Below are 25,937 nucleotides of genomic sequence, written 5' to 3' on the forward strand. Positions count from 1 at the left end.
CATTGCTTCAAATGTTATTTCATTTGAAACAGTTTCAGCAGTTGTTGCCCATCATTATTCTGTCTGTAAACCTGCAAATGCATTTACTTTATTAGCCTATATTAAGGCTATTAAAGGAGGGATGCTCCTTTACACAGCCACCCATTCCAGAGGCTGAGTGTGTATACACAGAACTCTCCCAAGTGCACGGGAAGCCAGGATACCCTGAACAGCAGGAATGGCAGGATGGCTGTAACACCCTGCACAGTGTGTGAGAGAATGGGGTACAGAGCCACCCAACTGCATAGAGCAGTAAAAACAACTGACATGCTTCAGACCTCATTATGTTCACATCATGTGTATTCTTCCAGATTTGGGCTGGCTTTCAGTGCCACATGGCACCTCTGATGCTTCAACATCTGACAACACATGGCAAGAAAAAGCACAGCTGCCCCCTTTGCAGAGGTTTACCTGTTTGGGACCAGCACCCCAAAGTGACCAGATACCAGTGTCAGACCCAAGGCAGATGGCACTGTTGGTTTAACCATTAAATTACATCAAAGTGTCTCAAACCCAATCCTACTCTGAAAAGAAATTGAACATGGGACTTTCTGCAATCATGACATACTACCCACAACCCAAATATACCTCCCAAGCATAAGTGGGGTTGTATAGGAACTTGTGGGGGCCATGCAAAATTGCTCAGTAAGTAAAACTGAGAAGCTGCTTGCTTTGTAAAATGCTACTTATCCTTTCTCTCCCAAATTTGCAAATTACCTTTTTTAAGGCAAAAAAGGTAACATCCTACTTTTTATTTTTTTTAATCTTTCATGTAAGAATTTATTTTCATGGTGTGAGTTAAATCACAGGCAGAACAGGTTTCACAGACATGTATTTTGGAACTGGTCAACTCCATTTCACTCCCAATAACAGAGATTAACCAGTGCACCTAGTGCAGCCAATGGTCCATTTCACTCTGAAGTGGCAAAACAGGTCAGATGAACACACTCTAAAGGTGTCCAAGAATGAGAAACTGGGTTGCCATGAACATTTAGCTCAGATGCAGAACCTGAAGTCTGTTGGTATCAACCTCATCCGTCACACGTCTGCTTTGAATCAGCTGTTGCCCAGCAATTGCCAAGAGTCCAGTTTTCCTTTGAGCTGTGAATATGAACAGTGCTGTACAGAGAACTGAATCAAATCCAATGCCTCAGGATAAGGTTTTAATGGCTGATCACAGTGTGCTTTAAGAAGCCTCATTTCTGACTCACAATATTTGGAAGCTAATGCAAGCTTGCTCTTGCTGTCTTGTACACCCCTTTACTGTATGCATGCAAGCAGTAGTAACATTTTAATTTAACCTAAAGTGCCACCGTTTGCTTTTGTTTGTAAACCCACATGGTCCTCAACTCCCTGTCTACATATATCATCATTTCTACTTTCTGTCAATCCAAAACTATTGATAGAGTTAGTTGCCTCAATCCATAACAGAGGCTAGAAACACAGGCCTGGAACACAGCGTGAGTTCACATTCGCTCCAACCCCAAACAGCCCAGCTCTGGCATCAGCCCAGGCAGTAAAAGCAAGGTGACAGCTGTGTCACACAGGGGGATCCCATCTGTCCTTGCAGTGTCACAGAAGGGGAGCTGAGCTGAGGTTCCCTGGCTGCAGAATACTGGGGACCCTGAGCCAGGCCAAGCTGTGACAGCAGGAGAGCAGGTGCTGCTCAGAACAGGTCCATGGGATGAAGCCAAGCTAGTCATCTCCACAGCATCCAGTGCCAGGGGTCAAAAAGAGGTAAGTTCTTCTAAATACATACACTTTATTCTCACCCTGAATGCTTCATCTGCCCCTAACATGAACCCACAACATTCTGAACCTGGCACTCATCTCAATTACATAATTAATTTAAGATTTACAGCAAGAGATGGGTAGGAAAAACAACAAATTTTATCTTTGTTTCAAGTATGAAATAAAGCAATAAATTAATTGAAAGTTGTTTCTCACCCACTCCTTTATTTCAATATCATGTTTCAGTCCTTTTCAGGGCATGAGAGTAAATAAAAAACAACCCTATTCAACCAGTAGCCATCTGTCTCTCTCTCATCCTCCTCAAAGGAACATGTCAAAAGACACAGAATTTGAAGCAACTTTTTCCCAGTAATCACCCAAAGAGATGGACTATCTCCAAAACACATCCCCATCTAAAAGAGTGTGTTAATATGCTGCAAATGTAATAAGGAAGGGAGCAAGATGATCCCTTGTGAATTATGAACAAAAGCAAGCAACACTGAAGTAAAAGTTTAGCATAATAAAGGATATACTTTAAATGTAATATCTTACTACACTGGGCTTGTGATCAAAAATACCCACATGTTTTTCTGGGGAGGGGGACATGCACTAGCTGATGCACTGAACACAGGGTAGCACCACAGACAGTGCAGCACAGAGCCCCCAGCACACACCCCTCTTCATAAGCCCTAAAACACCAGTCCCACAAGATCAGCCTGCTTAGGACCAAGTGAGTAATTAAGTACATTTGATCAACTTTGCATCCTTCTCCTGTTGAAAGATTTTCTGTCAGTAATTAATGTCAGTTGCCCACCCCCCCATACTCCTTCAAAGACACATTTCTGTTGCCTCAAAGCACAGCAAAACACGACTGGGATGCCAGTTACTGTTGCAGAGTAGTGGCTCTGGATCTTAAGGATGCCTTGAAGCATACTGTTTTATCACATTTCAGAACAAGTATCTATAAATACTGCATAAGGGTTTTAGAAACTGTTGGGTAAAAAAATGTAATATGTACATATGCCTTGATAGAGTAAAAAACTTCACAGGATGGTTGGCTGTATTGTGAGAAAGCATTCCCTACTCATTTCAGATTCATTTTCTTTTGCCTTCATTGTACTCCTCATTTGCTTATAATGAAATTACAAGAAACAGAGAAGCAATCAAGAAAGTATCTATTTTAAGAGTTATTACACTTAGGGATATAATACTTATCGATATGTGGGGTGATAAACTCTTTATATAAACATATAGTTTTATCTCAATGGTATTAAACCCATGATACCACAATATGACAGACTTGAGCAGCTACATTGAAACATTTGATTGGATAAAATGGTATCATGTTTTTGCATACATAAAACCAGAGTTCTATTAAGGAAAAAGTTGCATTTCATTTAAAGAAAGGGAAAATAAAACTCAACAACCACCACATGAGTGCTGAAATATTCTGAGAATACAACTCTAATTTACATAATAGCTTGTTGTTCAAGTGATCATTAAATCTATTTAAGTTGTCAAATTTAGACTAATATCCAATCCTGACTTCTTAAACTGTTCAAATTCAATACTTACATCTTCATAACCCTTCCTTATTATCTTTCTTGTACTATATTCTCTAGCTACCTGATACCTCTAACCAGGTATCAGATACAACACTGTATTTCTACTACTTCTTGTTATTAGTACTTGTAGATAGAAGTCTTCATCATATGGAATAACATCTTGAAATGCACCACAATTACTCAGGTTTCCTCCAGAGAATCAGTAAGTTCTAATTTTTTTTACTTTATTGGTTTCAGGGATTTTCTTTAATCCTACTAGGAACAACAGTATTTTGCTTGCTGGTATACCAAGAAGATTGAAGATATTAAAGGTTAATTTAGAAACTTAAGCAGTTTTAAATCCATTTGTTTTTACAAACGTGTCACAATCTCATCAAAAACACGTGGTTTTTAAACCGTTCAACAATCCCAAATTAACAGCAGAGCACTATGCTTGGAAAAAACACCAACTGGAGATCACTCAAGTCAGAACTGTGCTGTACAAAGATCAAATTTAGCCTCATGGAAGAAAGCAGCACCTGGTACTGATTTTTTGATTCAATAACTCTGGCTTTTAAACAATCATATCCCTCACAGAGCTTTAGGGATAAAATGTGATAAGAATTCCTGAACGGCGAGAGCACCAGAAGGTGAGGAAACAGACTCTGCTAAATCTTCTCAAACTCCAATGCATGAGAAACCTTCCTTATTCAGATGCTAACAACTGAGGTGCAAGCCTCAGTTCAAGGTTCTTTTTGTATTATCCAGACAGTAAAAGAAACCTAGGAGAACCTGACAAGGGAGTAACAGTGGGAATGATGGTTTGGAAATCCTTTGTATTTCATTCCTGGAACTTCACTGGAATGACAGGCATCTGAACATCAATGGAGACCAAGGAGATGGACCGTGGAAAGCTGAGCTGATCCGAAACTCGACACAGAGAGTAGAAAACCTCCCCGTGACTTCAGCAAGCACTGTCTGTAAAGCCCTAATCTTCCATAATAAATGTGGATGATTTTCTCTATATTTTATATTCAGCTATTTAATCCTAGAGATAACTCGATCTGATAAAGTTGCTAACATCCGGGTTTTGATGAACTCATCTTTCTCTTCCTCCATTTCTAATCTCTCAATTCCTTAGTTCTTCAACATTTGAAAATATCTTTATTTCCATGCATAAAGATGACTTAGAGTTGAATTAGGAGTCAAGGAGACATAAACAAGAATGAAAAAGTTTCTAGTGGCCATATGTGGAAAAGAGTGCTGAAAAAATTATCATTTTTGAGACCAGAACAAATATGAACTCACCTCTGCAGTTCTTTGCCAATACACTAACATGGAGTGCTCCAAATCATTAAACCAAAGCCCTTACCTTATCAATATTTACATAATAATTCTCAGAATATACATTTGGGACTCTAGATAAATACTTGCATCAAATCAGTGGACTGACATATTTAAAGCAATTTTAAAGTACTTGAAATTCACATTTTTGTGTACTCCCATCTTTAAATGGTTTGCTTAGCACTGGTTTTTTTGAAGACTCAAATTTGAGGTGCAAAGACATACACATTGTTACAATGGACGCAAGAAATGGCTCACCTGGGGTCACCAAACAACCTGATGGCTTAGCCAGGAACAGGACAGACTGCCCCCAGCAGCCCTCCTGCCTCAGAGCACAGTGCAGGACAGTGCTCACAGCATGCAGAACCTGCCTCAGAGCCATTCCCACAAATACTGCCTTGCTAAATGAGGTGTAAACATGTTTTTTTAGCCCTGTGGGTTACAAAAAATGGCTTTTGCCCACGAAATGCCAACTCTCCTTCTCTTATCAGACATGAAGAATGAGAAAATATCAACACATTTCAAGACTTGGATCCTACCAGTTTTTTTTCTTTCCTTAATTAAATAAACCAGTCCTACCAATTCATCATAGTCCCCAAAGCAACTTATTCTTGTTGCTCCTTTTTGATTCTCTCCAACTCATTCAGAATTTCTCCATGGCAGGCACCACAACTGGTCACTCCAGATTAAGTCTTCCTGCTCACAACAGCGAGCCCACAACAGCATTTGCTTCTGATCTTTTGATGGAAGAGCATAATGCCTGATTGCAGTGTAATAGTGCACCATATTGCCAGGATCCTTCTAACGGTATTGTGGACTTTGCTGTTCATTAGTACTGCCTTACAAATTACCATTTTCTTCTTAGATGCACTGGCTGTACCCATCTCCCTGATTTCAAAACAGTTAATAAATGTATCAAAAGTCAATGCTGAACTGAAACATTGTGTCTGAAACTCCATCTTAGCTTTTTATGCAGTACTTTATATTCCAGTTCAGATTTATCAAAATACTAAACAGTCCTTAAACTAAGAGAGCCCTCAGGGACTATACTTGATATGTCCTACTAATTTGTCAGTGAACAAGTAAAAACTACTCAGAAAGCAGAGAAAGAGACAAATTCAAAGGCAAGCAAGGTCAGGAACTTTATTATAGCAATGGATTCCCAGTCAAAGTCTGCATGCATGCTCTTACCCGTGAGGAATAAACTTGTGCTGATTGCAGGGTAAGAGCACACTTGCACACAGGGAACCTTAAAGCAACAGCCACGCTGCTGGGTAAACAATGATGTGAAGCTGCAGCAATTTCTTTGCTTCTCTGCCCTTCTAGCACATCTTCAGAGCCAGCTGTGCACTCACTTCAAAATATTCTTATCTAGACTTTTTTTTTTCATGGTCTGGTTCTGTGACCAGAGTACAAAATTGATGCTGAGAGTCCTGCTAAAATATATGATACAGATCACCTGAGCATATAACTCACTGGAGTGCACCAATTCCAGCCAGCTCTCAGCAATTTCTTAGGCGCTCTGGCCAGTGTTCCAGGAGATCTTGACCCTCCAACCTTTAGGAGAATCTTACAATTATCCCACATATCCTTTTTAAGGAACTGAAGCACCTACAAGACATCCTGAAAACAAAAGCAGCTGTCCCCCCGGCAGCTGCTTTGTGTCACACTGGCACGAAGCAGTACCATACAAACCCAGGTGGGAAGCTGTACATGCACAATATGCTTGTACACCTGTCTGCTAAATATGTCACCGTGGACATCATTCACTTTTACAAGCAATAGCTTCGAGAAGCAAATTGTTTACTTTTATTAATTATATTTGCAATCACGGAATGATAAAGGTTGGGTGAGATCTCTGGGGGCTATTTGGTTTTAATCAGTCCACACAAAAAAGGACCAGGTGAAGCAGGCTGTTCAGAGCCATGTTCAGTCAAGTTCTGTCCATCTCCACGCACATGGAGATGTCACAATTTCTCTGAGAAACTTGTTTGGCTCTTCAGGTGAGAATGGTTTTCCTTATTTCTAACTGGCACTTTCCTTGTCTATAGCTGTGCTTGTCATCTCCAGCAATAATGTGTCTACGTGAGAAGAATCTGGCTTCATTTTCTCAATACCCTTCCATTAACAGCTGAAGAAAAAAGATCTCCAAGCCCCCTTATTCCCCTTAAGGGAAAAAAACATCAGCTCTCCAAACCACTCTACCTCTCTTATAATGTTTTCCAAATAATGTTATGTATGAAAATTGTTTTTCACTGTAACTGCTGAAATATTCAGAGACTTGTTACACATAATCACACCAAGACAAATAACCAAGGGTGGTCTTAGTTCTTGAACAAACTAAATAATTTTAAAGGAAAACAAGACAAAGAGATGACCCTTTTCACAATATCTCATGAAGCTGAAAAGGGATTTTATTTACAGTATTTAAATGCAGTACTGTGAAACAAACAACTTGGTTCACAGGCAGTGCACCCGCTGCTGAACTGTCACTGCCTGACATCCTGTCTTATCTGCCAAATTGCTCATTAGGTTTGGCAATTTTCACCTGCGCCGCCAGTTTATATTTCAGCAGGGAATAAACATCAGTCTGCTTTAACAATCTTCTGCAGTGAGCTTGCAACCTCTTCCCAGAAAACACGCAGGCACAACACAAAAAACGCCTTGTGTACTGTATGCTTAGAAAAAAGATGCAGCTGAAGTGATGAAATACAATAAGAAGTTTAACCTGGGTAACACAAAAGCAGTAAAAAAGAAAGAGCTAGATAAGAAACATAAATAAATCAACTGCTTGTGTCAATGAATTATGTTTTCACACTGCAAAACAACACAGGGGGTATGAGCCAGCCTCATTTTTGCATCCATGTTTACATGGGAAGATGGAATTTGACATACACACGCCCTCCCCAGCATGCGAAGTACCGGCTGTGCTTGTGCATGGGAAAAGAGGGACTCCAGAGGAATACTACTTTTCCAGCTGGACCTGATCTAGCTAACCTTTCCCTTGCTGGGAGAGGAGTGATGGTGTGATCTATAAACAAACAAAAGGGATAGCATGGCAACCAGAACAAAGAGAGGAGGATCTCAGCAGGCTTTGAGCCCCAGCCTAATGCACAGAGCTGCTGCCTGGGAGCAGAGGGTGCAGGTGAGCCACAGCACGAGGGCACAAAACTGCACGGGAACGGCCGCGGAGCAGAGCCCACCGCGCCAGCAAAAAGCACCAGAGATGTAAAACAAAACGGCTCAAATGCTATAAACCAATTTCAGACGGAATACTGTTTTTCATTTGTTAGAAGTAAAATATTCACCGCCAACCCTGCAATTAGCTGGAAAATTACAATAATTACAGCAATTTTGTATCCCATCTCCAATCCAATTAATAGATATATGACCTTGTCAACATGTAATAATCAGGATCTGCATCTACCGCAAAACTGGATGGGTTTTATTTGCTGAATAGAACTTACACAGTAAGAAGATAATTATTTGAAATACTGAGAATACCATTTGTATGCTATGCTTCACTTCACAAGTTATAAAGGAACAACAATAAGGATAGTATTTCCATTTTCAATGTATATTTAAATGAAATTCCTGAAATAGGTATGTTTAATATGGAATAATATTACTGCAATGAGATTCCAAGCCTGTGGTTTGGAACACTTAAAACCAAAACATATCTGTCAACATTTAAAGAAAGGAACTAGATAGGAGCACATTTCTGATTTCTGGTAACATATTTATTACAAATTATTTCACACACTTTATTTGTGCATGCTTCTACAAAAAGTGTCAAAGAGCTATAATCCTTACCAACAGTTTTAGAAGTCTTCTGTATTTCTAAGGAGCTTTGTATTGAAGGGTCTCAAATTCCTTTTTGGTCATCTTAGCAATCAGTGAACTAACCAAATGCTTCTTGTATTTTCCAGAATGACACCAAAGATTAAGTGCGCTGTTCAATATATCACTGAGTTTTATCTATACTATATGATTTTTGTGCACTAAACTTCATGTATTGTAAAATATACCAGATAATCACACCAAGGAGAAAATGTGTATTCATGTGCCTGCTCTAACCCCTGTTGAGAACCAAGGAGGACAGTTTTTTGGCTTATGCATGGAAATGAGATGCGCATTTAGCAGTGACACACTCTAGTGACAGCAAAATGGAAGGGTCCTGAAATTCCAGGATACTTCTTTATTCTGCCATTAATCCTTCCCTAATTTAATTCTGTATTGCAATGAAGCATAGTTACAGCTTCAAAAGACACACATTCAGCTCTATGTAAGCTAATTGTTAAATGCTATTCCCTCAATTGTAGAGAAACCATTCTGGTACAAAACCCATCCAACTTAACAGAGTGGTAACTTTTCCATTTATATTCTACCTGACTGCTTAAACACTGATTTTATCCATTAATAAAACACCTACACAAAATCAATCTCTTGGAAATTACACATGGTTGTTTTAAACAATGTATCTGTAAAATATCAAAGAACTGATAATACTAACTTCTGCTAGGAATTTTCTGGAGTGGAGTCCCTATTTCAAAAGTTCAAAATTATAGACACTAACATAAAAGGACACAATACCTTATGCACATTGTTTTGTTTGCATGGTACTTTTAACAACAATGAAAATTATACAGTAAATTTCATTCTATATTTTTTCTTCTTAATAAGTTCAAATAGTCAAAGAACCTACCTGAGCAAGAAATGCAAAAGGTAATTCCTGCTATGTGGTTTTCCAACAAATGTTCATCACAGTGAAATAAACAGAATAAAGGGATGCTTCTGGATGTGGTTTCTGCTTTTTAAAGTGTATTTTTGCAACACAGTAAATGCATATTTTAGCAGGTGTTTTTATGGAAAGGTGACAGCATAACCTAGCAACATTGACAGGTTAAGTAGAAAGTGCTCCTATCTTTAGTTTCTTTTTACCATTTTGTTCATTAAATGAACAAAACCGAAAATTACACCATGCAGCAACTACATTTGGAGATATTGCTGTGATTTTCAGTGTGAGGACAATTTTAAACTGGCAGCATAGAAGGAGCTTATGGCTCCTAAAAGCAATTTATAAATAATTTATTAGAACAGGTTTGTTTACTTGCATGCAAGAAACATTTACGCAGTTTCTCAGTTCTGATCAGCTTTCGGTAAGGACAGATAATGAATCATTTTTCCCAGCAGCATCGATGCTCTTGGCATCTCTGTAAATTTAGACAGAACACACTGAGATACCGAGAACATTTACTCACTTGCACGAAGGACTGACGGCGTGACCTCAATTTCACTTGTTGCTTGGTAGGGCTGAAAGGCCGATGCCGCGTTGCAGCCAAGCTCACTGCCAAAAATCTCCGGGCTCTGCGTGCCTGTCGAGCTGGCGCTGGTGCCATCACCCCCATGGTGTGGATCTTGCTCATCAAACACAGCCACGAGCTGCAAATGACAATTTAATCTACTGTTAAAAAAAGGCCTCAGCACCATCAAAGTGCCATTGCAGATCAGCATTTCAACATTTCTTCCCACCAAAGAGCAAGAAGTGTCTATCAACAAAGACTCCGATCAATGCCTAGAGCACAACATCATCAGCCAAAGGAAAGGCAGCCATTAATTGGATCCTGCAAAGGGTCAAGAGCTCTGATGGGACACAAAACTCATCACGGTGAGCCAGAGAAAGAATGGCACCAAGTCAGGAAAGCAAGGGTTGCACCTTCCTAAGGAAACCACTTCATCCTGTCCAGAAATGCAGAAAACTATCTGAGTGTGGATTGATGCCTGTGCACTGGAATTCACTGTATTTAGATACCTCTATACACATGATTACTACAGAGTCAAATCATGAGCAAAACCACAGTTTTACAGAATAAAAATATTCAAGAAGTCATGTTTATACACAATGAAAGCTACGGACAAAATGCAAAGCCAAGGGAGTTTTATAATCACAACCAGTCATCATCTATTAAGCTGCCATCTATTATTATTACTTAAGTTGTGAGCTTCTCTTCCAAAATTTCTTTAGTCAAATTTATGGAAATACTCTGTATCCATTAGCCATCAACTTCTCCAAGACAAGTTTGAAATCGCAACTCCCATTTAGAACTTTGCCATATCATTAATTAAATAAATATTTACTAAATCTGTGTTCACCACTGCAAGAAAAATAGGAAAACATCGCAGTGATTTTTGATACACCTGAGATATTTTTTCCACTGTAAATGATTTTATGCACTTATTTGAAAGAAATAAAATTTATCTTTCATAACATACTGAAAGAGATAACGCCAGCTCTTATACACATTTCATTTTAGAACTTAATTTTCAAGACGGAGAAAAAAGTGTTATGGATAGCAGCACTCTGCAGCCTGCAAATTTATCTATAATATAATATTTGAAAGACATTTCCAAGAAAGCATTACATTCTTCTGTCCAAATTGGTAGGGTAAATGGAGCAAATCAACTTAAACCTACGCTGGTCTCTGCAAATTGTTTATTCTGTTAGCAACACAGCTAAAACTTTATGTAAGCAAAAGGTATATCTTTTTTTTTTTTAAGTGATTTCAACATCATCTTAGCCAAAAGATTTTAATAATAGTCCCTTTACTCAAATTTAACTTACATAAGCATCAATAAAAAATTTTAAAACTCAACTCTAAGCCCAAGTGGAAACCATTTGGGAATTCAGCTTGTGAAAATACTCTCAGGCATTTACTCTTTTTCACCAGTCACTTTGAAATTACAAGGAGTAGCAAATTTCTGCCAATAATTCCATATCTAATGTAAATTTAGGTTCAGGCATGCAAAAAACAGAAAGAAGAAACTAGTAATGGATAAAGGATCCATGCTCTCTCCAATGCTGATTGAAAGGTAGGTAGCAGCAGGAAAACCAGACTGCAGCTGCAGACAGCTGGAACATGTTTTTACTATAAAAGTCATTATTTTATGCTTGAGAAATCTACACACAAAAGAGACGTGACAACACCAAAATGTCAGTAGCTCAAGAGTATTGGAAATTTAATTTTCTAACACAATCTGAAATATGAATGCTTACAAAAATATGCTTCTAAAACTTTACTCATAACTCTCTTACTGTTTTATAGCAAGCTAATTACCAATCTCCAGCAACTGAAAATAAATTAATCCATAAGTGAAGGGCTGTAAGATATTCCAACAAAAGACAAACAAAGCATTTAAGAATCCTAGCGTGAAACAGCAAATCTTTTTGTCCTTCGTATGTCAGGTATCAAGATAAATTCCCCAATTACATTCTGTTCCTTTGAGGCTGATTGAAAAATATTATTTGATGCATGCAGTTGCAAGTATTTTATAGGTATTATATATATGCAAAAAGGTATCTGCATATAAATCTCTATATATCTCCTACTCTGAGTTGCCTCCAGCTTTTTGACTATTCCAGACAGTCTACAGCCTATAACTTCAGAACATCTAAAAATGAATGTTTCTTATTTCAAGCTTAGCTTTTGATCTTATCAGGTTTTTTTCAGGTATTCACAGTTTTGACAGCATCAAACCTTCAAAAGGCTTCAGTTCCATTAAAAGGCATACCAAGTTGTAACATTTTTTTCAGCGTGAAGAAACACAAGCCATGTTAGTCTTATCCAAATCTAATTAGTATTAGGAACACAGGTTAGGAAGTTCATTGTGAAACAGCGCTGCAATGGTACAGTAGCCATCTGGACTACAATAGCTCAGTCCTCCTAATAAGCTAGAAAGTCTTTGGGACTGGAAGATTTATTGCAAATAAACACTCTTGAATCTTGATTTCCAGACCCTGGTATGCCATTCTGCAAGATTATGAGCTTGTGGGAAACAATGACAACCAAAACATCTTGGGCTTTATTATAATATCAAGCATTAATCTCTGATTTCTTCAGAGACTCTTTATTTTACATGACCCTTTAAACACCCTTTATTTTAATCAAAAGAGATTATTCAAGGAGAGGAATTGTACTGCTAGAGGCCCAAAGATCACATCGACTCCCATCCTTGCAAGAAAAAGAAACAAAACAAAAAACTTTCAGAGACACCTTACACAACGTGCAAGGAACCACAAGAGTAGGTCGCAGGAGCTATGAAGAATCCTTTTCTGCGGGAATCCACAGCCATAAACTCTGCTCTGTGCCAGGGAAAAGGCCTCTTGATGAGTCATGTTTAAAGGCCACAGAGATGTTTTCAATTTGGCAAAGAATGGAGCACACATTACTAGACCAGCTTTTATCAGTGCTAAAGTCAACGGTTAAGCCTATGGTATTTTGCTGGGCTTTAGATGTCAGATTTACAACAAGAGTAGAAAATGAACATGACTATCTTTTCTGGAAACATCATGTTTACTGTCAGGAAACTGCTTCCATGTGGATCGTTTTCTTCTTTAATAAGAAATAAATGAATGAAGTTACCCTAATCTTTTGAGAATCACTCTGTTATTTCCAACACCTGAGATGACCTGTGCCTCCTGTTATCTGTCCTTCAGTATTAGATCTCATCACCTGCAGTGACCTGAGAAACTCATCATAATATCCACTCCTATGCAGAAATGAACAGCAGAAGGACTGAATAAGCCACAGTAATGCATTAATAAAGGAAATAGCTTAGCTGTTCAATATTAGACCACTATCAGTTCTTTAAAAGAACTTCCACTAGAATTCAGTGAGTACTGCTGCCATTTAGCTTAATTTTATTTTTCTTTGTGAAGACAAACCCACACCAAAGACCAAATATCATATCAACAACAGCTAATAAATAATTATAATATATTTTATCCACCCCATGTTCCATGGGACCTCAACTTGATTGCACCAAAGACATGAGAATATGGTTTAATAGGTTACAGTAGTTTTAATCACCTGGGGCAAGAGGACTCTCTGCATTTCTCAATCACTGAATTAAAAATTTGCAAATAGGAAATAAAATCAAGTAAAAACAAACCACCTAGTCATCCCAAAACACATTTAATAAATGATAGGCTTAATTTAGATTGGCGTGCTTACATTTCTTATAATATGGCAAAAGCAACAGGAAGTTGAGAGGCTTTATTATCACCATTTATCACGGTAAGATGGCATAGGAAGTGTCATCAGTTTGAACAATGTAAGATTTTGGTCCCCAATGTATGTGTATACAACTTTTTCAAGAAAAATTAAGTTTTAAATATTCTTTAACACATTCAGATATAAAAAGAGCAGCTTTGTTCAGATCATAACTTAGAGATTGTTAATTCCATTCCAGCAATGGAATTAGAGTAAGTCTTCAAATGGTCAACTGCATAAACTAAAATACTTTTTAAACTCCACAATAAGAAATACAAGCAATTTTGCGTAAATTATCAACAAAAAATACAGTTATTTTAGAAAGCAATAGCATTCAGTGTTTGACCAACAGGTTTTCTTTTTAGAAATACAAAACTGCAGTAAAACTCAACAATTACTCCAGCTGTAAAAAGCACACTTGTGATTGTTAGTGTATTTCAAGAGGTGTAAGGGATTTTTTATTGCCATCCTTAACCTCTGAAGACAAAAGAAATTTAGAAGTACTGTAGTAGTACTAGTTTAAAAACCAGCAGCTAGATGCTCTTCTCTTTTGACTGATAAAAGAGTCATAGCAGACAGACAATGAAGGGAGAGTAACATAATTTATCTTTGCTAAATATGTTAGCTTCATCAAGCAAATGCCTTATAAAGAAATTATTTCGCAGCCTGAGATATCAAAACTGAGTTTTACTGAGGCACCTTTGGATCTGGGGTAGGAGGAAGGCATTCCAGACTGTTACTGTATTAAGCCCTCTATAACACCAGGTTGTACTGGATTAATTACAATCCAACATCTTGTTCTTTCTAAAAGAGAGGATGAGCTTCTCTACTATTCTGTCTGGGACTCAACACATGATGCTAACCAGGTTATATTTACTTAAATAAATAAAAGGCAAGAAGATTGATTTATTTTAATATTGACACAGCAGCAGCAGTCTGCATTCCAACATTAATTATTACAATTTCCGTCTATTCTAAAGTAATTAAAAATTAGTAAACACATATGCAGTCTTAATTAATAGACCAGATTAAGCACTTGAATGTTAATTAACTGGATTAAAAAACTATTTCCACCAGCAATGGCTGTTTACATTTTCATTAAGTATTACTATCATATAAGCCAATTCACCACTATCAAATGGTATAATCAGGTCATCTCTCTTCAGCACCAAACCACAAAACCAGAAATCCTCCACTCCAAAGAAATTCATAAAGCTAGAAAATTCTACTGTATTTTTTTCCACCACTATGGCAAGACTGTAAAAAAAATCCCTTGAATTTTGCACATTCCTAGGTACCTGTCCAAAATTTGCTAATTCTTTAGTGATATTTATTGATGAATCTGATACCGGCTCATGTGTAGGCACCAGCAATGATTTCAAATTTATTTTAGTATCAGTGAGGATTACAGCTCCATTCTCCTGCTACAAAGATAGCAACTGATTCTCTGGTTTTCATACCCTCTGGTTTTCACAGAGGCTTCACACTTCTTATCCACTCTTTTTAACACTGAGTGAAACTGAAATCACTCACATTTTTAGATTATTAGGAGCCATTTTAAATATCTGGTTTCTTCTCACCAGGACACTTTGGAGATATGTCCCTACAAGAACATTCCTAATTTTTCTGGCTGTTCAGTGGCCAGTTGTTCAGTAGTTATTCTGCTGAGCAACTCGAAGTGTCTGGATTCCCCTGGCTGAACACTGCACTTCCCCTCCTGGTCTATACAACTTCCAGATGTGGTCTTCCCTTTCACAGCTGCTATGGTCTTCTGGCATTTATGCTGCACAGCTTCTCCTGCAGGATGGTCATATCCATGGACAAAACTGCCTTTCACACAAGATGTCATTTTTCTGGCTCCAGGAGAACAAAGAGCACAGACCTTGTGAGACAGCTCCAAGTGATGGAGCAGCTCAACCACACACCTCTGGTGAGGCACCAATGCTGTCAAGGATTCCAGTTCTCAGTTTATGCTTAATAACTGAACCTTTTCTCAGGGGACTTATGGTCCTTGAAAATAGATTTTGATGGTTCAAATAAGACTCTAAAATCTAAATTAGCCTTGTGACAATATCTTCCCCTACAGAAGCTACTTCAAGCGTTTCCTTTAACCTCTGAAGCCAGAGGGTTAAGCCCAGCCCTGTCCTGCAGTCCCATTGTGTGGGTCTCTGCACTCACTGTGACAGCCATGAGCTGCTGGTAAGGGAGATTCAGCCCCTCTCACAGCATGGCCACATGCTTTCAGACGTGTGCAGCAAGTGCCTGGGAAGAGGACATGGAGAAGGCTGGCAAAAAATTTAAACATGCACATCACTGGTATCCTTTCCTCAGCAAAAAGCATTTCCAGTCTCAAGCAAGACTGTACCGTGAACTAGTAAGGCACCAACAGAACTGACTATACACATCCTGTGCAACCAGCACAACTGAGGGAGATGGCAAGAGAATACAAGCACAGTCCTCTAGCAACTCCTGAGGGTTGGCAAAAACCACTTATACCCAAAGCAGTCTATGTATTACTCAGTCCATGTTACAATGCAGAACTAAGGAGTAGTTTAATAAGGCCCAGCAGTAAATCAAATTTCAGCTAATGGCACCTCAGACTCCATAACATCCCAAAACACAAGTTGCTTGTGAATGAACAGATGAGTGTAAGGAAAAAAAAAAACATAAATTCAGGAAAATCTCTAGCAAGGGAGTAGCCAATTATTATTTAGAAATGAAGGAAACTAAATACAAAATCAATTTGTAGGTTTTCTGATGACTGAACTGACTTTAATAGCCCCATGGCAGACTCAAATTCTTATTATTCCTTGAGCTTCACTTTTCTACATGGCTCATTGAAAACCCATTTAAATATAACTACTGTTTCAATGAGCTAGTAAGAGAAAATACGTTTCAATGAGCTAGTAAGAGAAAATACAGAATAGATACTTCCACAATAATACCCTACTGCCCACAGATATTAAAAAAAGAAAGAAAGAAAGAAAGAAAGAAAGAAAGAAAGAAAGAAAGAAAGAAAGAAAGAAAGAAAGAAAGAAAGAAAGAAAGAAAGAAAGAAAGAAAGAAAGAAAGAAAGAAAGAAAGAAAGAAAGAAAGAAAGAAAGAAAGAAAGAAAGAAAGAAAGAAAGAAAGAAAGAAAGAAAGAAAGAAAGAAAGAAAGAAAGAAAGAAAGAAAGAAAGAAAGAAAGAAAGAAAGAAAGAAAGAAAGAAAGAAAGAAAGAAAGAAAGAAAGAAAGAAAGAAAGAAAGAAAGAAAGAAAGAAAGAAAGAAAGAAAGAAAGAAAGAAAGAAAGAAAGAAAGAAAGAAAGAAAGAAAAAACAATTAGCAAAATAGTAGCATCTAAGAGTCATTCTGTGCTGGATGTGATGTGCAACCTGAGCATCCCCTCTACAGACTTAGACATCACCCAGCATTTCAAAAGGAGAAAAAGGGCAAGCACCATTTCAATTTAGAATAAGCTGTAGCACAAACAACAAACCTCTATAATTTCAAGAAAATCATTACCTGTCCTAATTAATCACTTCAGCCATGAAACCAGAACTAGCTTTTCATAAAGCTTTTCAAAGTAAAGTAGCTGGAAGGGAGCCAAACAAAAAACTTTTCACAATAACTTTACTGCATTGTAGCTTTTGGAAAAATAAGGACATTTAAAGGTTCGCATTCTGCCATCATATTAATACTCTGCATTCGATTTTCAGTGAATTATACAGAGGTGTAAGCTTGTACAGAATCACAGACTAACCTGAACTGGAAGAGACTTCTAGAGATCAACTATTCCAAGGTCATGTTCAAACCAGGGTCAGTGAGAGGAGGCGGCTCAGAGCCACATCCAGTTGCATTTTTTAATAACCTGAAGTACGGACAGTCCACAACCGCTCTAGGCTCTCTCCCAGCATTTGGCCCTCTGGATCCTTTTCCCCGGATGGAGTTGAAACTCCCCTTGTTACAATGTGTCTCTTGTCCCTCACACTACTCCTGTGCACCTCAGAGAAAAGTCCAGTTCCATCTCCACCATTCCTGACCGAGAGCAGTGACATCCAGACTGCTGTGCCTTAGGGAGCCACACCATCGCCCCTAAAGGTCCCTTTGCCCTGTGACAGCTTCCAGCCCGCTAATCCACCCTGATGGGCTCTGGCTGGGCCGTCACTGCAATGTCTTCCTTGTATTCAGAGGCCCAAAATAATCCAGAAGCAGAGAGAAATGACCACAGAATCACAGAATGATCTGGGTTAAAAGGGACCTTAGAGATCATCCAGTTCCAACCCCCCTGCCATGGGCAGGGACATCGTGGGGCATTCACAACTTTCTGGGCAACCTGTTCCAGTACCTGACCACCCTGAAAGAATTTTTTCCTAATATGTAATCTAAATCTACTCTCAGTTTGAATCCGTTCCCCCTTGCCCTGTAACTGCATGTTGTTGTAAAAAATCCTTCTCCCTCTTTCTTGTGGGTTCCCTTCAGGTACTGGAAGGCTGCAATTAGGTCACCCTGAAGCCTTCTCTTCTCCAGGCTGAACAATCCCAATTCTCTCAGCCTTTGCTCACAGGAGAAGTGCTCCATCATCCTGGTGGTGTCACTCCAACAGGTCAATGTCCTTCCCGTGCTGGGACCCCAGAGCTGGATGCAGCACTGCAGAGGGGTCTCATCAGAGCAGAGGGGCAGAATCCCCTCCTGTGCTGTGCTGCCCACAGGGCTTTGGATGCAGCCCAGGATACAGTTGCCTTTCTGGGCTGTGAGTGCACATTCCCAGCTCAGGCCCAGCCTAATCACTTCCCTAAACCTGCTGGCTACAGACTTGCTCATACAGCCCAGGGTGGAGCTGGTCATCTTCACCACAAGGGCACTGCTGACCCACGTTCTTCAGGTTCTCCACCAGGTCTGTCCCTACAGGAAGCAGCCTCCCAGCCCATACTGCTCAGAGGGGTTATTCCAGCCCACATACAGGACTCTGCATTTACCTATGCTGAACATAATCCACCCCCCCAAAAACCCACGAGATAAAATAACCAGTGCTGGAAAACACATCATAGGTCTCAGTGAAAGTCATTCCCAAATCTGCTGACTAAGTAAGCACCCCTCGCTTTCAAAGCTCAACATAACACACCAAGTTAAATCATATCTGCAAGATCAAAACTCATCTATTGATTTGAAGGACACTTTAATTTTACAGGTAGTTTTAAAATCTTCTTCTTTCATGATTCTTTAAATCTAAGAAATTATTCTGAAGTAAATATACAAGCTTTTTATTAAAACATCGCTTTAGATTATTCATTTCCCATGGCACTTTGATCTGAGAAATTCTAGAATCAATATTAAATTGCAATCTAATCCTCTCCCAGTAGGAATTAAATGCAGTTTTAGGTACTATCCTGTAAGTTCCCATGCTATTAAAAATATTTCAAATATATTTAAAATGTTAAAATATTTAAAATACTAATTTCATATTATGCATATTTAAAAGATTTTTTATCTTCTCTCCCTTCCTGCTGAGCAACAGTCTAAAAGCAAGCATGATTTTGGCACCCTGGAAAAGTCATTTGTGTATATTCTGTCTGAATTGCTCTTGACCTGACCTCCGTGGTGTAAATCAGGCTGAGGCTTAGCCAAAGAAATAAGACAATAACTGAACAGAGTTGGAATTATTACAAGGACTATCAGCAGTAGCTGACACTGAGCTGCCTGCTTGGTTGGCTGGATTTGGTTCTCCACGACCTCAGCCTGTACTCAGACTGTACCAGACGCGACTTCTACACACAATGCACTGTCCGAGAGCTGAACTGCCAGCCCACATGTGCACACTGACAGACAGACACAAGGACAGGCAGAGCACACAGATTATCCTGCAAAGCCCTTCTGACATGCTTACCTAGCTAAACCTACTGCATGGACACAGCAAGTCCAACACCAGGGCTGGATCTTGGCCTTCATATGCAGCTAAAATCCAAATACATGCACACTGGTCAGCCCTTTCACACAGACAACCCAGAAGCGCAGCAACACCCCACATCTCATGGAGCTGACAGAATAAGCAGAAGGCCAATGGAGCCAGGAGGTGAGTTTCTCTTCAGCAGGGCAGGCTCACCTGGCCAGAAGAGCTCACCTGGCCAGGAACAGCTCTAGAAGCTGCAGCTTGTTACTTGAAATCATTCCTCTGAATGCTGCATTTCTGCTGTTAGCTGTAACCATGCAAAGAACACTACACAAGCTCTCACAATCAGCTACTGATCCCAGCCCTCCCAGCGCATGCAATCATCAGCACTGGCACACACAGCTGCTAAGCCAAACCCTGCTGTAAGGGTGGGCAGTGCCATCGCCGTAAGGGTGGGCAGTGTCGTCGCTGTAAGGGTGGGCAGTGTCGTCGCTGTAAGGGTGGGCAGTGCCGTCGCTGTAAGGGTGGGCAGTGCCGTCGCCGTAAGGGTGGGCAGTGCTGTCGCCGTAAGGGTGGGCAGTGCCATGTCTGTAAGGGTGGGCAGTGCCATCGCCATAAGGGTGGGCAGTGCCATCGCTGTAAGGGTGGGCAGTGCCATCGCCGTAAGGGTGGGCAGTGCCATCGCTGTAAGGGTGGGCAGTGCCATCGCCGTAAGGGTGGGCAGTGCCATCGCCGTAAGGGTGGGCAGTGCCATCTCTGTAAGGGTGGGCAGTGCCATCGCTGTAAGGGTGGGCAGTGCCATCGCTGTAAGGGTGGGCAGTGCCATCGCTGCACCCTGATCCAGCCGAGGATGGAGTCAGCCCTGGGAGCCTAAACCTGAGAAATGCTGCAGACACATCTCACTGGTCTGGTTAAGATTATGGGGTAAAGACACTTCCCAGCTTCCAACTAAAAACAGAATTATGGTTAAAAGTGCAAGAAGAAAGAACATCATCCCAATTTCTTCTAAATAATTTTGTTTTTCTTTTATGCTTCTAGCAAAAAATAAGATACTATGCTTAGAGAGAAGTTTGCTTCCCACAATTTGTTACAAGCCCTCCATATGACAGGTACAAAAATGCTTAAATCCATGCTTGTTTGGGCTATGAGAACAGCTGGAAAAAATATCTCTGTCCTAAATAGGCCAGTTTTTCAATCACAAGTTTTTTATCATGGTTTTTTTAAAATAGGCTGTTTCTTCACAAACTCTTCCTCTGAAAGCATATAAAATACTTTTCTGTATATGCTGCCCTGTTATTTTCTTAAATCCTCAGTTTATACAGAAAAGATTTCTTCCAAAATCCTTTTGTACCAACAGCCTTCTTGTTCATGGCTAAGGACATACTCTGGAAAATTATCACAATATGTGATTTACCACGGTATCTCCTTAGCTCATTTTGAAAAGAAACCGAAAAAAATTATATCCATCCTGGTTTTAAAGTGGTGCATGAAGAAAACATGGTTTCAGAAGAGAGAGTGCTGTGCTTGGGAAGTAGTTGGGGCACATCTGAGCACGTGAACAAGCCAATTTCATCTCCTTCATTTTTGACTCCTCATCACAAATGAGTACATGCGAACCACACTGAGGACAATGACGTTAGTATTACTTTCAAAACAATTTTACACTTTTAGAGCACAGTATGAAAGTCTGCCTTTTTACAGGACAAGGCTCTAAAGGATACCCTGACTGTATTTCATGCAGCTGAGCTTGTGGTATGGGATGACTCTGCAGGGCTGCAGATTTCCAAGTTGAAAGCTCAGACCGTACAGGAGTTCAGTATTTTATTTCTGCCACAGAGGTCAGCAGTTAAGCAGTGACGCTATGCAGTAAGTAATCCAGACACTGGGTTATTAGAGGGGCTGGTGTCACATAGCAAGATATATTGCTGAAATAAAAATGTATTAAATCTTAACAGTTGTCTCATCTGTCATTGAGAGCTGAGCTGCAGTCATTGAGTACTAAGAAAGAAATGGTTTGAAAAACCTCCAAAAAAAAAGACCAAGCTTTCCATTCCTCTGCTACAGGATCAAAAGAGCAGTGTTAAATTCTAAGATTTTAATTTCAGCTGAGGTACAAAAAGGTAACTAGTTAGTTAAAGCATAGGACAATCTTTGCAAGCTTATTAAACTTCAAGAAAATAGATTTTGCAAAATACAGCTCTTCATTTTATATAGTGTGTGCTGTTCAGTGCAATTTGCATGCAAAAGCCAGGAGAATGTGATTAAAAATACCCATCTAGAGACACAGATGAAAAACTTCAAACATTTTCTGATTCCCTTCTGTTCCACTCATTATTTCAATACCTCACTACAACAAAGGAATAGATAACACTTGTCCTTGACACTAGCCTAAATTATCTTCAGTGTGCAATACAATACCGATTAAATTAGGCTTATTTTAAATAAACGTCAAGGTCTGTTCAAAAGGTAAAAACCGTGTGCCTTTTGCCTTTTGTATAACACATCCGCTCCCCACCCCCCAAACTTTTCAGAGGTCTGAAAAACAATGTGATGTGATGTGCTTTTTTTTAACTAACTTCATTATCTAGATTAAAAAAAATCAGAGAGAATCATTTAACTCTGACATTTAAGGCAACAATAATGGTATTCTTCATTTTGTGTATAATGACAAAAATAACCAGCACATTAGACAATAATTCTTGCCTCCCTTCTTTAAATAAGGTTCTAAAATATCCTAAATGTAAACGACTGCTTGTTCCCTCGTGACTAACAGTTTTCATTATTTTAACATGTAACAATAGTGAAAATACTGCAACTTAACTTACATTAGGGCTATCCTTACAAAATTAAGAATAAAAGGTAGCTGTCCAACAGCACTGGGCTGATAGTAAGTGACACGTGCCAGGAAATCCACGGAGTTTGTCCCATCCTGTGGCAATCTCCAGACATTGGATCTTGACTCACCACAGTTATTATGTGAACCTATGCCAAACACAGAGCTCTGCTCTTAATCAAAACACACTCCTTAGATAACATCTGGTAGTCCAGAAAAGAAGAGAATCTTCCTAAACACCTTTAGGTTTTCTACTGCTAAGAAGACTACAGTGATCTCTGTATGGATTTCAAAAATCCTGGTTCATCCATATCCAGGTGGATTTCCATTTACCACACAATTGTTTATTTCCCACAAAATACCAGGTTTAATGACTCAGTAGCACAGCCCCAGGGACATTCATTAAAACCTGTGCTCCCAATGCCAAAACCATTTCTAAAATTATCTTGAGCTCCTTTTTCAAAAGTATTTTGGCAGATAAGGTTGTGGAAGGGCATCCCATGTATTTTCTCCCCATAAAAATGCTAGAAATCAGATGCCCAGGTATTTCTGAAACTCTGCTTTTAAAAGCCACCTGGTAACTTTTCAAATTTGTCCTCTTAAGTCTTTATGAACACAAACAGGAAAAAAAAAACGCAGGAAGAAATAAGAAGGTAGAACCTCAGAAGGAAACTAGCAGGTTAATGTCATCACATCCACTTTGAAAATATATTTGCTGGTAGTCAAGTGCTTTCCTGTCTTTGAAATGAAGGAATGACCAGTAAAGGACATCTCTGATATTACTCTAACAATAATTTTGCATCAGTTCGTGACTCTTGACTACTTGTTGCAGAAGCCTCCGCCTTGCACTGCTTCTTCTTTACATAGGGATGTAATGCATTATAACCAAAGAAACAGGAACATAACTAGACATTTTTGACAGAATTATATTCCTAAATCATTTTGTGTGAAAGCTTGAAAGACTCCAGACTTATTTTCAGGACTAATTTTGAAAATTAATTCCCTAAATCACAGTGCAACTGGGAATAATGCAACTACATCGCCTGGATGAATACTAAAAACTTGTAAAAAACAAAAGAAATACCCAAAAGAGAAATTACAGTTGTATGCACAATCATCTCAAGCTACCAAACTTGGGACCAAACTATCATTCTTACATTTTACCTTGACTCACCCCATATCCACAAAATGCATTTTTCAACACATAATAAAAGTGTAGTGCAGCCTAGGGAAGGAGACACAAGCATTGCCAAAACCCATCAGCTTCAACCTGTGGACAAGGACTGCTCTGAAAATCTCAAAACAGATCACTTCCATTCTGTAGGTCCCCTAACGTTTCCCCATCTCCTCAGGGCTCATCTAGCCTATACTTCTCCTCTTTTCTCTCCTGAAAAAATTAAGGTTATAAAAGTAGCTGACACCTCATACCAGGCCAGCAGGCCCATCCCTGGTTGAAGTATCTATATTTCATAGTGACTTTAAATATTGTTGTACGGTTATTAAAATCATTCAAGATTTTATCTGTGCCAAATGGATCATTACACTGTCAACACTCATCTTTACTATGCAAAAATATGCAGAATTTAACATCTTTTGTCGAGCTGGCAAAACAGTAGATTCAGTAGTAACTGTTTTTCATTAAATTTTGCACAAGGTTAAAGAGTGTATGGAATCTGATTGCCAAAGTCTCCATTCAAAAACATCACACAAAGCAAGCTGATTGACTTGTAGCAAAAGATTATTTATTTATTACCTACAGATAAATAATTTTCTGATTAATTTATAGTGTCCTTTAATTTTTACAATTATAAGTTAAAGGTTGCCATTTTCTGGAGAGGGAGGAAAGATCTTTTTTTCTTTTCTCCTTTTCTCTCTTTTTTTCCCTTGTTCTTCTGCATGCACCTAACAATCCTGCTTGATAGAAACTGTCTATAAGCTCCAAGGCTACCTACAATCCTGCCTCCTACCTTCCACTGCTCTCTAAATGTCCTTCAGCAGAAACAGAAGTGAATTCAATCTGGTTACCTCTTGCAAAAGAATAATTTCTTGGGAAGCTCCAGCCATCTTGAAATAGCTTTTCTGAATGTCTCATTAAATCTTCATTTAATTCTTTTTTCTTTGTATTTCTCCTGCCACGTTTAATCTTCGCAATTGCATGAATTTTTAGAAAGCTTTTTTGGGGTGCAGTTTGTATTTTGGTGCCACACAAAGCAGATACATTGCATAAGGGTAACACAGGTAGCTGGGTAAATTATGCTGTCAAAAGTGATTAACATTTAAAAGGACTAAACAGAGGAAGCAGATAATACCTCCCAGATCTGCTTTTAATTAAAACATCTTAGCAATTATTATTAAAAGGCAAAGACTGAAAATGAGAGACAGCATAGCTTCTAAAGAGAATAGTTTTTATACTTTTCATTAGGGGTCACCTTTTCTCATGTGCAAGACCACTTTTACATTACCTGCCTCACTAGAGACCGTTCACTTATTAAGAGAACTTTACACACACTAAAACAAAAAAAATACACATTTAATCAGAAACATTTATGCATTCATTACTGTTTGAAATGTCCTTGCTTTAGGATAACGTTGCCCCTCACTGAAAGCAAACTGTATTTAAGTCTCTGTGCCTAATTGTTGTATCCCAGATGATTCCTCTGCTTTCCAAAATAATTACCAAGCATTGTATCACCTATGCTAAAACAGTAAAAGGGTATCACCAATGAAGCCCATAGGAGGTGAAATGAATAGCACATACCAGGAAAGTCTAGTACGTGTAGCCTTTGCACATAAATCAAACTGCATTACGCATTCTGACAGCTCCATCTAGCCACAGCTACACAAAAGTAACCTTATCCCAGGCACAATGAATTAATTTACATTCAGCACATACCAGCAATTGCACAAACTCTTGTGGTCAGAAGTGTCCTTTCCAAAACAACTGTATTGTTCAGCAATTAGATTAACACCTTCATAACCTTATCTGTGCTTCAGGTTATCTGCGTTTCAGAGAAAAACAGAACCAGAAAAGTCATGTTTTTAAAGGCCTCAAAATTAGAGAATCTGGATAATGTCAGGAACAGATGCTGAGATCAGAACTTGGCAAGAATTCCTGAGATGGGAACCTCAAATGTCTTGGGGAGAACGCAGAGCAAAATGGGATACAATGCAAAAATGCAGAGTGTGAGAGAGGCAGCGTGCAGGCCATGCACATCTGATGGAGCAGATGAGCAGAATGGTCAGCTGCCAGAAGTGGGGGGAAGAGGAGGGAAGCCTCCTTGCTGTGAAGCTCCAGCACCACCGATGTACAAACCAGCAGCTCATGGAGCAGCCTCTGGAAAAGGAGCTAACTACTGTAGGTATCCTGCTCTGCCTGCCCATGTGTGTACATGTAAGTTCAACATACTAAAATAATTTGAGGAAAAGAACTGTCATTGCCTTATATGTTCTTATTTTCTATAATGTCAACCACTCTTGACCTGACAGGTGTAAAGATCAGACAAGGCCCTTAAAAGTGATCCAACTTT

The 25,937-nt window shown here is 39.1% G+C and overlaps 1 protein-coding gene across 17 annotated transcripts in view; it reads right to left on the bottom strand.

Moving 5' to 3' along the window:
• Positions 1-25,937, bottom strand: part of PARD3 (par-3 family cell polarity regulator) — a 445,891-nt gene that overhangs the window by 285,884 nt on the left and 134,070 nt on the right. For all 17 annotated transcript variants that reach the window (XM_068173465.1, XM_068173476.1, XM_068173422.1 and 14 more), the window contains exon 3: positions 9,920-10,100. In XM_068173465.1, coding sequence (XP_068029566.1) covers positions 9,920-10,100 — 181 coding nt within the window. The remainder of the gene's footprint in view (positions 1-9,919; positions 10,101-25,937) is intronic.

This window comes from Anomalospiza imberbis, chromosome 1, assembly GCF_031753505.1.
Source record: "Anomalospiza imberbis isolate Cuckoo-Finch-1a 21T00152 chromosome 1, ASM3175350v1, whole genome shotgun sequence".
NCBI lineage: Eukaryota > Metazoa > Chordata > Aves > Passeriformes > Viduidae > Anomalospiza > Anomalospiza imberbis.